This window comes from Scardinius erythrophthalmus (genome assembly GCF_964197995.2).
Source record: "Scardinius erythrophthalmus genome assembly, chromosome: 11".
Taxonomy (NCBI): domain Eukaryota; kingdom Metazoa; phylum Chordata; class Actinopteri; order Cypriniformes; family Leuciscidae; genus Scardinius; species Scardinius erythrophthalmus.
Window position 1 is genome coordinate 9,593,300 of NC_138231.1, and position 14,206 is coordinate 9,607,505.

Consider the following 14,206-nt stretch of genomic DNA (forward strand, 5'->3'; position numbering starts at 1 on the left):
TCTGAGCTGGAAGCTGTTGAGAAACAGATCCACGACCTTTTAGTAAGAAAAGCCGAGCTGATAGACCGGCGGTTAGCTCTTGAAACATCACGTGCCGAGGCACACAAATCAGAGATTAACGTTACTAACCCGCTGACTCCGACCTCGTCTACTCCGTGCGTTCCTCAACATCGTCCCGAACGTCGAGGTCGCGATCAGCCATGGTCTCGTTCACTCCGGCTCCAACATGCCATCACGAAGCCTGGATTTTTCCGCAGCGGAAGACGCGAGCCAGGTCTAGACCAAGAAAACTCTCTCCGACCCTCCCGGTTTTCGAGATATCCACACAAAACCGCTTCTCCCCTCTTCGCGAAACAGAACGCGATGCTGTGATCATCGGCGATTCCATCGTTCGACACGTACACGTTACGTTAAATAAAAGTAAGGTGCATAGTCACTGCTTTCCTGGTGCTCGTGTTTCTGAAATCGCTGCTCACGTTCCCAAGATTTTGAACGAGCGCGTCGGAACTGTTGTCCTGCATGCGGGAGGGGCCGACATCAGACTGCGCCAGACGGAGGTTCTGAAGAAAGACTTCAGGAATCTGATCGATACGGTACGCAGCACATCGCCTGATATAACGATTATTGTGTCAGGACCGCTTCCCACGTACCGACTAGGTCATGAAAAGTTTAGTAGATTATTTGTGCTTAATGAATGGTTAATCTCATGGTGCAATGAGCAGAAACTTCTCTTTGTAAATAATTGGAATCTGTTTTGGGAGCGTCCTAGGCTTTACCGTGCTGATGGCTTACACCCAAGCAGATTCGGATCGGATCTTCTGTCAGATAACATCTCCAAAATGTTAAATACCTTTTGACTAGTAACCAAAAGTCCAAATCATAGTCTCTGCTGCACCAATTTAACTGATATAAATAGTGTAGAACATTGCATAGAAACTGTGTCTATTCCTCGTTTAGTGAGATCAAATCATAAATCTACTGCAGGATCTAGAAAAAATCTAATTGTTATTAAACCAGAAAATGTTGCTATTGGTAATCAAAAACAATTTTTAAAGCTAGGTCTTCTAAACATTAGATCACTCACACCTAAGGCAGTTATTGTAAATGAAATAGTCACAGATAATAGCTTCGATGTACTTTGCCTTACTGAAACCTGGCTTAAACCAAATGATTATTTCGGTTTAAATGAGTCTACTCCATCAGGATACTCCTATAAGCACGAGCCCCGTACTCAGATGTTACTCAGAAAACGGGTTATAAGTTTATTTCATTTGAAGTACTTGTACTAAATGTTACGCTCTTAGATGTTCGAAAAACATCCCTATTATCTCTAGCCTTGGCTACCGTATATAGACCGCCTGGGCCTTACGCTGATTTCCTAAAAGAGTTTGCAGATTTTCTCTCAGACCTATTAGTTAACTTCGATAAAGCATTAATTGTTGGAGACTTTAATATCCATGTAGATAATCAAAATGATGCGTTAGGGGCTGCATTTACTGATTTATTAAACTCCTTTGGGGTCAAGCAAAACATTACCGGACCGACTCATCAATTTAATCATACACTCGATTTAATTATATCACATGGAACCGATCCAACCGATATAGATATCATTCCACAAAGTGACGATGTCACTGACCATTACATGGTAACTTGCATATTACGTACTCCTGTAATATATCATGCTGCGCCGCGTTATTGATTAGGCAGAACAATCCTTCCATCCACCATAGATAATTTTTCAAACAGCTTATCGGATCTGTCTCAGCTGCTCAGTGAACCCAAACAAACAGATGAACTTGAGGAATTAACTAGCACTATGAGCACCATTCTCTCTGGATCATTGGATATTGTTGCACCCATTAGATTAAAAAAGGTCAGAGAGAAAAGTAAAGCACCATGGTACAACAATACTACGCGTGTTCTAAAGAGAGAAACCCGTAATTTAGAGCGTAAATGGAAACAAACCAACTTAGAGGTCTTTAGAATCGCATGGAAAGACAGTATGTCACGTTATAAAAAGGCCCTAAAAGCGGCCAGGGCCGAGCATCTACGCAAACTAATAGAAAACAACCATAACAATCCTAAGTTCTTTTTTAACACAGTGGCGAGACTAACAAATAAACAGATGTCTCCTGAACAAAATATTCCATTACAGTTTAGTAGTAATGATTTCATGAAGTTCTTCACTGAGAAAATAGAAAACATCAGAACCACAATTGTAAACGTTCAATCCTCAATCGCGCCTTATAATTCAGCCTCAATTATCACCCCGCAAGAACAATTACAGTGCTTTACAACTATAGAACAAAAAGAGTTAAATAAACTTTTTACTTCATCTAAAACAACAACATGTTTACTAGATCCTATACCAACTAAACTATTGAAAGAAGTGTTACCTGTAGTGGAAGAGCCTCTCCTCAATATTATTAACTCGTCTTTATCTTTAGGTTATGTTCCAAAAACATTTAAACTGGCAGTTATAAAACCTCTCATTAAGAAACCACAATTAGATCCGAATAATCTAGTAAATTATAGACCCATTTCAAATCTACCTTTTATGTCTAAAATACTAGAAAAAGTTGTGTCCGCTCAACTGGGCTCTTTCTTACAAGAAAATGACACCTATGAAAAGTTTCAGTCTGGGTTCAGGCCGCATCATAGCACTGAAACTGCACTCGTTAAAATCACAAATGATTTACTTTTAGCTTCTGACCAAGGCTGTATCTCAATATTAGTTTTACTTGATCTTAGTGCTGCGTTCGATACTATAGATCATACAATACTCTTAGATCGACTACAAAATTATACTGGTGTTCAAGGACAAGCATTAAGCTGGTTTAGATCGTATTTATCTGACCGCTACCATTTTGTTTATTTAAATGGAGAAAAATCTATCATAACTCCAGTAAACTATGGAGTGCCGCAGGGATCTGTGTTAGGCCCTCTATTATTCTCAATATATATGCTGCCACTTGGAAATATTATAAGGAAACATGGAATTAGTTTCCATTGTTATGCTGATGACACTCAAATCTATATTTCATCACGGCCAGATGAAAACGCTAAATTATCCAAATTGACAGAGTGTGTTAAAGATATAAAAGATTGGATGACGCATAATTTTCTTTTATTAAATCCAGACAAGACAGAGGTACTACTTATCGGTTCAAAAAACCACCCACAAAACCTCTCACAATACAACTTTAACATAGTAGGATGTCCTGTTACTTCATCCTCTACAGTAAAAGACCTGGGTGTTATATTAGACTGCAACCTGTCTTTTGAAAATCATATTTCATATGTTACAAGAACAGCCTTTTTCCACCTTAGAAACATTGCTAAGCTACGTAATATGCTATCAGTTTCTGATGCAGAAAAGTTAGTTCATGCATTCATGACCTCGAGACTAGATTACTGTAATGCGTTATTAGCCGGTTGTCCTGCATCCTCAATAAACAAGCTACAGTTAGTCCAAAATGCCGCCGCTAGAGTTCTAACTAGATTAAGAAAATATGATCATATAACACCGATTTTATCATCTCTACATTGGTTACCTATAAAGTCCCGTATTAATTACAAGGTATTGCTACTAACTTATAAAGCCCTAAACGGCTTAGCTCCAGTCTATTTAACGGATCTTCTATCGCCCTATAATCCATCGCGCTCTTTAAGGTCACTAAATTCGAGGCTTTTGGTCATACCTAGGATATCTAGGTCCACCAAAGGAGGGAGAGCATTTTCACATTTAGCACCAAAACTCTGGAATAGTCTTCCGGATACTGTTCGTTGCTCAGACTCGCTCTCCCAGTTTAAAACTAGATTAAAGACGCATCTCTTCAGCCAGGCATTCATATAATACTTTTAATCCTACAGTTAAATCCGACCTCTAGTTCATAAACGCCAGAGGAGAACTGGCCCCCGACTGAGCCCGGGTTCTCCCAAGGTTTTTTTTTCTCCATTAGGTCACCTGATGGAGTTTTTCGGTTCCTTGCCACTGTTGCCTTTGGCTTGCTCAGTTGGGGATATTTGGGGATATTTAATTGAATTAATCAATCAACGATACTATTGATCAGCATTACCAAACGTAGACGTTCCACTAGAAACAAACATTGATGTATTGTTCTAATTTATTACTGTGAAGCTGCTTTGATACAACCTGTGTTGTGAAAAGCGCTATATAAATAAACTTGACTTGACTTGACTTGATTGTAATCAAATTTTAGAATATTGTGGTATTTTAATTACTGTATTTTTTATCAAAAACATAATTTTTTATTTATTTATTTCAAATATACACTCTGGTGATTAATAGGGATGTTTTACTGTTTTGAGACATTACAGTATCAAGCTACAGGATCCTAAATACAGTATGTTCTTTGTTTTGATTGGTCTAGCAGGGCATCAACTACTTCCTTTACCACTGTCCACCATCACTCACTGTAAAGCATGCTGGCATGTCGGCCCATAATTCCTATTGAAATACGGTCTCATCCATCTCCAGACACTGTCCTGACAACCCCTCACTGCCAGGCCTTCTTTCAGGCCGTCCTGTCGCGGTGACTCTGGCACGGAGAATAATGGAGGAGTTTTTGTCTGCGGGACCCCTGCCGCTTTGCAGATTGAAATGCTGATGTGTTGAGCAGTCTGTCCTGCTATTTGACTGCTGATGGATCGCGTTTATCCACTCTGCTGATGTTCATTACACCTGTTAGAGAGACAGGAAGCAACAGAGCGGAAGATGTACACTTTATTTAGCCCATGTCTTTCTTTTTCTGTGGTAAGAGAAAGAAGATGTCTGTCCCGCACATCTTGGGTCTGACTTGGCATTTCAAACTTTTTTAATGATAAGGGCCTTCAAATGAATAAACCCTTTGCAAGGGACCTCCTTCTAAAATATAAAGGCAATATTTATATTATTTAAAGGTAGGGTTGGCAATTTCGGAGATGCTAGTTAGCTTTGAAAGCTTAAGATCCCACCCTCCTATCAGAGCGCTCTCTAAAACCACACCTCCTACAAAACCATAGACTGTAAAAAATATGGACAAAGCGTCTGTGACGTCACCCATAGACTTTCTGAAGAACGGGTTTGAAGCCGTTTATGGGGGGTATGGGCGGCGCCATCTTGGAAAGTCTTGGGAAATCCTAACCCCGCCCACCATAGACTATACCGCCCACCTTCTGATGCAGCGCGCGTCACTCAGCTAGCTTGCTCTGCTACTCCGGTTATCTCTGTGTATATTTTAGGCAACGATTCACGAAATATGTTAAAACACCATACTAACTCTTTTCGTTTTCATTCAAAGAAATCTTAAACATTATAGCCACACAAATGTGGTTCAGGCAACGCATATTGATTATATTCAACTGCAAACGTTTGCCTATTTATGAAAAAACAAAATATAAAACACAAACCTGCCTCTTTTCATTTTAAATATAATATAAAAATATTAAACATTTTATGGTCCAGGGCAGGCAATATGTGCATTTGTACTAAACAACAGATTTTGCAGTAAACAACATTACAGATCATCTTCGTTGTATTAAAATTTAAAATGACAAAACTCAACCCAGTCTCTTTTTGTTAAATTTAAGTTTTATCAATATTAGCCATTATAAAAGTATAAGTAAAAGGTATAAGAAGCTATACAAATAAAGCAAACAATTCAGTCAAACATATTACAAAGTCAGCGCTCTAAGTTAGTCTAACCATACATCGGTAAAGTTATAAAGTTATGAAACTTCCCCTGAGCCAAAACGATTGCCCAGGAAAAAAATTATAGATTCACGAGACCAAAAATCGCCCGTTAGATATACACAAGACGAATTATATCTCATGTTTAACCACTACAGAGACGCCAGAGTCCGCGGCATTGGCGGCAAACCTCAGAACGTCTAGCCGATGAAAGGTTGCTCCAGGCGGGGACATGAACGCCGAGCGCCCGGTCATCGCTGGATCAACTGGATAAAATTTTCATAAATCTTTAAATAATCCACAGATTTGAGCTTTAAACAACTACATTCTCGCCTGAAAAACTCTTAAAACTACATTTCATGATACAGAAACAGTAGTATTATATGTCAACTGTATAAAAAAATGGCGCTTATGTTGTCATTCTCCGTGGCGCTACCTTGTCAGCTGTCAATCAAGCTGTCAATCAAAGTTAACCACGCCCTTATTTTTCATACATTTTATATCTAAATACTATCTAAACTAACGAGTTAGAAAAAAATTCACTACCCTCGCCGTTGTCAGGCACTCGGAAGCTATCAAGAAATACAATAAAAGTCCATGGGACCAACCTGTAAAGACATGAATTTATGCTGTGAAAACAGACATTTTAACATGGGGGCTATGGACATTTGCTCCCTTTTGGGACCTTCCCCTAGCGGATTTTCGATGTATTGCCATTTTTCGAACTTCCGGGTAGGCTTCATTTTTCAGATCAGAATGTTGCCGCTTGTACAAAACATATGAACACGCAACAGCCAGAGCAGAGTTTGAAAACAAACAAAATAGCATAATATTTTAGTCAACTAAAATCTAATGGGTTTAGTTCAATTGCAATGCATCAAGTGAACATTTCTCAATAATTTCCAAAATTTTGACACGATTTTTTTTGTATTTGTCCATTCAAGCACAATTAGACACGTCTCTTTCTCTGTTGTCACACTTTTCCATATGTCTGCTCTTCTCTTTCTCCCAGACGTTTACATTTTTGAAAATTGTATGAGACAAGCAGCAAGTGTATGATAACTTATGTCCCGCTGGGTTGATAAGCACGTTACAGTTCCAATGTGCGCATCCATCACGCAGGACATCAGTTCTTACAGGATCTCTTCCCAAAATCATCCCTCCCTAACATTTTCATCTTGTTTTTATTCATGGACGAAAATATCAATAGATGTTCGTCATAGTTTTTGACATTCAAAACCGGTTTTAATTTTGTTATCGTCTTGCTTCATCAGGGAAAAAATTTAATTGATGACGAAATTAACACTTACTGCATTTAAATGTCTAAACGACTTAAACACAACTTTTAATATTGCAGTTTATAAAGACATCATGCTGATTACAAAATAATACAATTGGCTTTTTATTTTAAATATAGCCTGAAGCCAAAGCAAAATGATTGAAAAATAAATTAAATAAGTTAAATAAATAAAAAAATACAATGCGATACAATGTGAAGGTTTTTTTTAATATAAAACATATTGACTGTTCACACTGAAAAAAAAAAAAATAATTGTACAAAAAGATTATACATTTTTAAAGTACATCTTGTTGAAAAAAAATTCTTACATTTTCCAGAGACCCCCTTGAATACTTCATACAGACCTTAAATATGTTGTATAGCAGTTAGTTCCTTTAAAAAGTTTGAAGCCAAAGGCGTTTGTGTACTCTGTGTGCTTGGATGATACCGCATTCAGTCAAAGCTGTGATTCACTTTTTGCATCATGATGGCTATTTATGTCCGTCATTGGAGCGTGATACATGTGTTTCTGTAGACAAACAAGGGTTTGCCCTGCACTGCTGTAAAAGTGGTATTGATTCGGTGGAAACAAATCAATCCAACCATTCAGGTTCTTTGTATGTTTTAATAAGAAGCAAGGGTGCACTGAGGCCTCGGTTTGTATTCCACAGAACGAGAAGTGCTAAGCATCCCTCTAAGGAGGAACAGGGCTTATTCAGGGAGAGTAATTCAGGAGCCTTTCAGACGGCCAATGTCATTCTCACGCTGAGATAGACACTGCAGTGTGAGGTTGGGCAAGTCTTCAACAAAAATGTCTGCCGTTAGTGTGCGTTTTGAAATGGATTAAAAGTGCTTTATCACATCACCCACACTGGCTGGGCAAACAGTGAAGCCATTTACGGAGGCGGGTGAGTGATTGATCCTCCAGCGGCCTTTAAGAAAACATAATGGGGACTGTGACTTCACTCTGCCTCAGAAAACGCTGGAGGCAAGTTTTCGACAATTGCTAAAGAGACGCTTTTGTTAGCATGGATATTTGGTAGTTATTTCCTTTTGTTCTTAAAAATCAATATAATCAGGGGTCGTTGTTTTTTTGTTTTTTTTTCAGATGTGACGTATTTAAAGGGATACTCCACTTTTTTTGGAAATAGGCTCATTTTACAACTCCCCCAGAGTTAAACAGTTGAGTTTTACCGTTTTCGAATCCATTCAGCTCGATCTCCGGGTCTGGCGGTACCACTTTTAGCATAGCTTTGCATAGATCATTGAATCGGACAGGACCATTAGCATCTCTCTCAAAAAAAATGACCAAAGAGTTTCGATATTTTTCCTATTTAAAACTTGACTCTTCTGTAGTTACAACGTGCCCAAAGACCAACGGAAAATGTAAAGTTGCGATTTTCTAGGCTGATATGGCTAGGAACTATACTCCTGCGTAATAATCAAGAAACGTTGCTGCCGTACCATGAGTCCAGCAGGCGTAATGATATGACGCAGCGCCTAAAAATAGGTCTAATAGGTTGGACAAACTTAGTCCCAGTCATGTTGGAAGTTACCGAGCTGGGGACTATTTTCAGGCGCTGCGTCATATCATTACGCCTGCTGGACTCATGGTACGGCAGCAAAGTTTCTTGACTATTACGCATTTATATCGAAACTCTTAGGTCATTTTTTTTTTGAGAGATGCTAATGATCTATGCTAAGCTATGCTAAAAGTGGTACCGCCAGACCCGGAGTTCGGCTGAATGGATTCGGAAACGGTAAAACTCAACTGTTTAACTCTGGGGGAGTTGAAAAATGAGCCTATTTCCAAAAATAGTGGAGTATCCCTTTAAGTTTGGACGGGTCATATCAAAATAAAATATTAAAAAATATATATGCTGGATGTGGATTTTGGATGTGGATGAATGGAAGTTTAGCGTTTATTTGATTTTGTTTCTGGCTGTCAATTTATTGTGTCCTTGCTGAATAAAAGAATAAAAAATCTTACTGACCCAAAACTTTTGATTGGTAGTGCATACAGTATAGCTGCCTTTATATGTGATAGAAAAAGGGTCAGTCATCTCAAATGATTGATTGGAGGACTGATTGGAAAAGAGTCTGGTTAGTGCAACATGAGTCATCAAAATGGAAGAGAAAGACTAGACTGCAAATGCAAAAATCTTAAGTTCTGTTTTGTCAGTTTTTAGGAGTGCACTAGCATGTAGATGACCTCAAATCTAAAAGACATGGAGTAAACTACACACAATTCTTATTTTTATTCCTTTTTTGCACTTCTTAAGAACTATACTCTTATATGCTGTTGTTGTTGTTTTCCCTCAGGAGGAAAATTACATGAATAGCTCAGTGCTAAGCTTCAACACTTGTAGGACCTAAAATCTGTCTTTAAAATACACAATCGCTGCTCTCTAGAGGAATTTCATGGGGCATTCGGCATGTGCATCACATTTATGCAGCTGTGCATCTGTAGGTGTTAGAGTAAGGGTTCTGTCTCTTTCTTTCTGCTTTGTGTCTAGGCTTGGCGTGTGTTTCTTAAGACTGATGGATTTGTTTGAATATGTTCTCATTGCATACTCAAAGGCAAAGCCCTGGTAAATAGTCTTCCGCTTGTGTAACTGGCATTCACTCAAATGACCCAGGATATTGCAAACACTTCAGTCGCCAGCTTGCGGATCATTAAGGCTGAAAAATGGCACACAAAAGTGAATTTGGAATTTGAGATATGTGATTTCTTTCACCACTTGATTGTGGAATTAATCTCATGCCACATTTATAAGTATGTGTTGGCTGGTTATTGCTCTGTGAGTCCCTTTGACGTCTCACCACTTAAATAATTGTGCCTCAAAATGTTAAAAGCTTGAAACTGATTAATGATACAACAAAACACAAACCCTTCACTGGCTCCTAGAGATCCTATTTCTAGTGTGAGGCAATGTCTGACTTTGTAGAGTATTACTATAATCGCAAGCCAGAATATATGATCGTTTTAACATAAACTAATGAATGAAATCATGCATTTCTATCGGTTATAATTTAAGGTTTTTTACTGGGGAGAAATCCATCGCTCTCTTAGCCGCCATTAAACAAGAGTGGACTGGATTTAGCATGATTGAAATAGCCCGGAGTGCTTGTTATTTGACCTACATTGTTAAATAAGTCCACGTTCAGAGTATTACATCTCGTAAGCTTGAATACATAATTAAAATTATTTGATTGCCGGGAAATGGACTAACTTTACCGTACAAGCAAGTGCTTGGATGATGATCTCTGGCACTTGTTCTAAATATATACTCATATCTCTAGTGCCATTCTACTTTTGTATGGTGACACAGAAGCATATAGAGTGTTAACATTTCGATTGAAAGTTGGTATAGCATCTCTTATGACTCATTTTTCTCTCCTGCAGGACACAGACCTGATTATGACCTTTAACATCTCCATGCATCGCACCTGGTGGATGGAGAACGGCCCGGGGTGCAGGGTGACCCCCGTGACCCCTCCTCCCTCCTGGGCCCCGGAGGACCATCGCTACATCAGCATCGCCGGCTGCCTGCTGGAGTACCAGTATGTGGAGGTGGCCCACAGTTCCTTGCAGATTATCCTGGCTGTGAGTAATCCTTTACAGGGCTTTTCTTTCCTTTTGCTGTGCTTGTGATCACGGCTTCTGGTATTAAATATGCATTTACGGTCCTTTGTTATATGTCTCTTCTGATTGGTCGATCGTGAAATTCTACGATTAAATATTAGTGTACACTGATAGCTAGACTATATAATTGACTGTTACCAAGGATGAGAAGCTCTGCTTTAGAGTGTGGAAAATTCGGCAGTCATCGGCGCAGTACATTTGTTTTTGTCTGTTTAAAAGAAAACCAGTTGATTACACCAAGTCTGTAAATATCGGTTCAGGAAATGCTTCAGAGTATGAGAAGCATCGAGCAGTTTGGCCGAGCTCCAGTGCTGATATTGCTTGAATGCGGGTTGTTAATAGGAGCTCAGCATGCTACCTTCCTTCGAGTCTTTATTCTTTATCTCTTCCATTACTTGCGACACCTGCTTCTACTCCCCCCTTCCACAATCAGCGTATCTAATGCAGTAGTGAAGTGAACCCCCTCCAATGTGGATTCAGCAATTCTCTGATTACAAGCCTGTACAATACTCTCCCTCAGCTTTCATTCTCATACAGCGAAATCTAATTTCAAACATGTTTTTTTTTTCCCAACGCAACATGAAATTAAATTTGACCCTGTTTACTGCATGATTCATCAGTCCACATTATTTTGTTTTCATAATCTAACTGTAATATCCTTCGATTTCTTACAAAAAGACATTTGTTTTCTTCTGATGTAACCAAGGCCGCCGGGGCAAGGAAAAATGTGAAGCAGTAATATCAGAGCCTGCTTTTTTATAGAAATATTGTGTTTCACTTTGAAAGGTATCATTTACAGATGTTAAATGGGTAGTTGACATGAAATTTCAAACAGCAACTGCAGTATCATGCGGTATGACATGCTATACATCATCTGTTTTAAACAGGATTTGTTTCTAAGTCTTGTGTAATTGTTATGTATACAGACCACATTTTTTACCGTTTTTATTTAAATTGGGAGACACATTAAATATTTCTACTTAATGAGCTAAATTGTGGTCATACATTGTGAAAATCTGGACAATTGGTGACCATTGTCAGCACCTAAATTATGATATCATGTCATCAACATAAAGAATTTAGGATAAAAAAAATGCTGTATTGCCCCTTATTATCCCATACAGTATACGGGAAAATATATGTCCTGTAATTGGTCACCATTGTTTTCCCCACAATTTTTACGTTTTTGACCTTTTTACCACCTTTTAGCTCATGAAATATACATTAATGAGTCTCTTAATTAATTAATTATGTTTAAACATCTTTTTTGCCTTCACTTCTTCATTTGTAATTATCCTGCTGTGAGACAAATTCATTTTTATACAAATAGTACAAATAGCCCATGTACTATCTCAATTAATATGAGCTCATTTGCTTTCTACAGTTATGTATTATCTACATTTGAAATGTAATAAAGATGCTATACAAATAAAAGGATTAATTTTATATTATAATTATTTTTTTTTATAGTAATATAATGCAGTTATATATATTATATATATATAATATCTTTTTTATATAGTTTTAGATTAATTTAGGAATGTCACACCACAGGAATTCCAAAAAGTATTTAATGTCAGTTATAAATACAAATATACAGTATATGCTTCAATAAATATAGTTGGCGTGTTGATGAACATGTTATCTGACTGGCAACTACCAAAATGCACTGTACATTTTAATCAAAGACAACATTTGTGAACGATGTTTTGTTACTGATAATAAGCTTTTTGCATGTAATATTTCAAGTTGTAGCGTGACGTGCTGTAAGCGAGAGTGTTACTTTGCGAGGCTGGTATACTGTACCTTATCAGCTTTAATGTCTGGGGGTCAGTAACTTTAATGGTGACCGCCTGTGTCTCATAAAGAGCTGTAGGCAGGTATCGGCTCCATTCGCCCCGATATTTATAGACCTTCCTCTGTTATGACTGATGTTCCTGTTGAGATATTGTATAGCGAATAGCAGAGGAGAAAGGCAGCTGCTTGTCTGTGCAGACAGAGCTCCTGGTGGGAGCTTTCAGCGGCTTTGTGGTGTTCTCTCTCCAGAGAGGAGAGTAGGCCCCGCTATAGACCTTATTCAGAGCAGCGCCATCACAGGCTGTGAGGAATAGACTTACCATGTTTTCAATGGCTCCTAGATCACTTATCATTTTCCACAGCTCATGTTGTCTAGAGTTTTTTGTCAACTGAAATTTCTTAGAAAGACATTTTTGCAGTGTTTCGTCACTTCAAAAACATTAAATAATGTGAAAAGATGGAAGTCTATCCCTCACTTCCCTTAAAAATCAAAGATGGCGCTGCTGTGAATAAGGTATATTCCCTTATTAATGGTCTGATCTCTACTGCAGGAAGATGTGCGGTTTAGGGGTGGTGCTATACACCCACATAGGTAAATATAAAAAAAATCCCTATTTTATTTTTTCTGTCTGCTTTCTTGTAATTACAGAGCTGAAGCTCTGTTAGATTGCTTGAGGATGTATGAGAGAATCCCTAGGCCGCTGAGGTGTTTTATAGTGACTTCACACATGCCATGTAATTAGGCATGTGTGTTGATGAAACAGATCTGAATGTGGCGCTGTGGAAATGACAATATTGAAGCACACCTGCTTCCCAAGGGAGCTTCACCTTCTCACTGTAAATGTGAGGGATTTCACTAGCAGTTTTTTTTTTTTTTTTTTACTGTATAACTGCTATATAGCTCATCTGAAAACATCTTTTATTTCATGGGAATGTTCTCTAAACCTGACAAGAAATGGTGAAGAAACATTTTTCACAAATTAAATTTCACAAATAATTACAAAGAAATGGCAAGTAACACATTGAATTAAATGTGAAATTTTGAAGTGGATAGACTGAAATAGTATTTTATTGTAAAATTTCTTCGCCTGTTATAAATCGCCTGATAAATGGCTTTGCCCAGCCAGTGTGAGTGATGTGATAAAGCACTTTCGATCCATTATATTTTTTATATATATATATATATGAAAATCAAAAATTGGTTTGCTGGTAATTTTAGAACAGTGAAATAGGATTAAAAATTGTTAAAAATGAGACAGTTGTTGACATGCAGAAAGAGTACAGAGCTATAGAATGAATGTGAATGTAGGAGCTCAAATCTTATGTTCTTGGAAGAATTTAATGAGAAATGTTTTTTATTTCATAATAAAAGCTTGAGAAATTCACCATTTTCCCTTCATTTAATTTTATTACTGTCTAGGAGATATTAAAGAGATCTCATTAGTGATTTTTCTTTCCTATGGGTCACACACACTTTTATATGCGGAATAAGAAATATTGTTAGGGGCTGTCAGATATTATGTAGGAAACTGTTGAAGTCATTGCATGTTCAATAATGCTTAGACTTTTAAACACAGAAACTGTTACAGTAGGCCAGGATCAATAAGTCAATGATTGAATTAAGCTCTCTCTGAAGCATTGAAAGGGACAAGACATATGTCTGTGTCAGCAGAAGTGCTGAGTTGAGTCCCACCGCTGGCTGCTCGGGCCGTTCCAAAGGACTGTAAAACAATATCAAGGCTTGAAGTTTATTGCTAGCGTTTTGTTCATGGTCTCCCTGCGGAGAGTC

General features: G+C 38.0%; 1 protein-coding gene across 2 annotated transcripts in view; it reads left to right on the top strand.

The window, feature by feature from the left end:
* Positions 1-14,206, top strand: part of nkain2 (sodium/potassium transporting ATPase interacting 2) — a gene marked incomplete at both ends in the record, with an annotated part of 163,560 nt that overhangs the window by 116,166 nt on the left and 33,188 nt on the right. The window contains one exon of one of the 2 annotated variants that reach the window (XM_081378342.1): positions 10,381-10,581. The exons of the other annotated variant lie outside the window; for it this stretch is intronic. Coding sequence (XP_081234468.1) covers positions 10,381-10,581 — 201 coding nt within the window. The remainder of the gene's footprint in view (positions 1-10,380; positions 10,582-14,206) is intronic. 2 annotated transcript variants of the gene reach the window in all.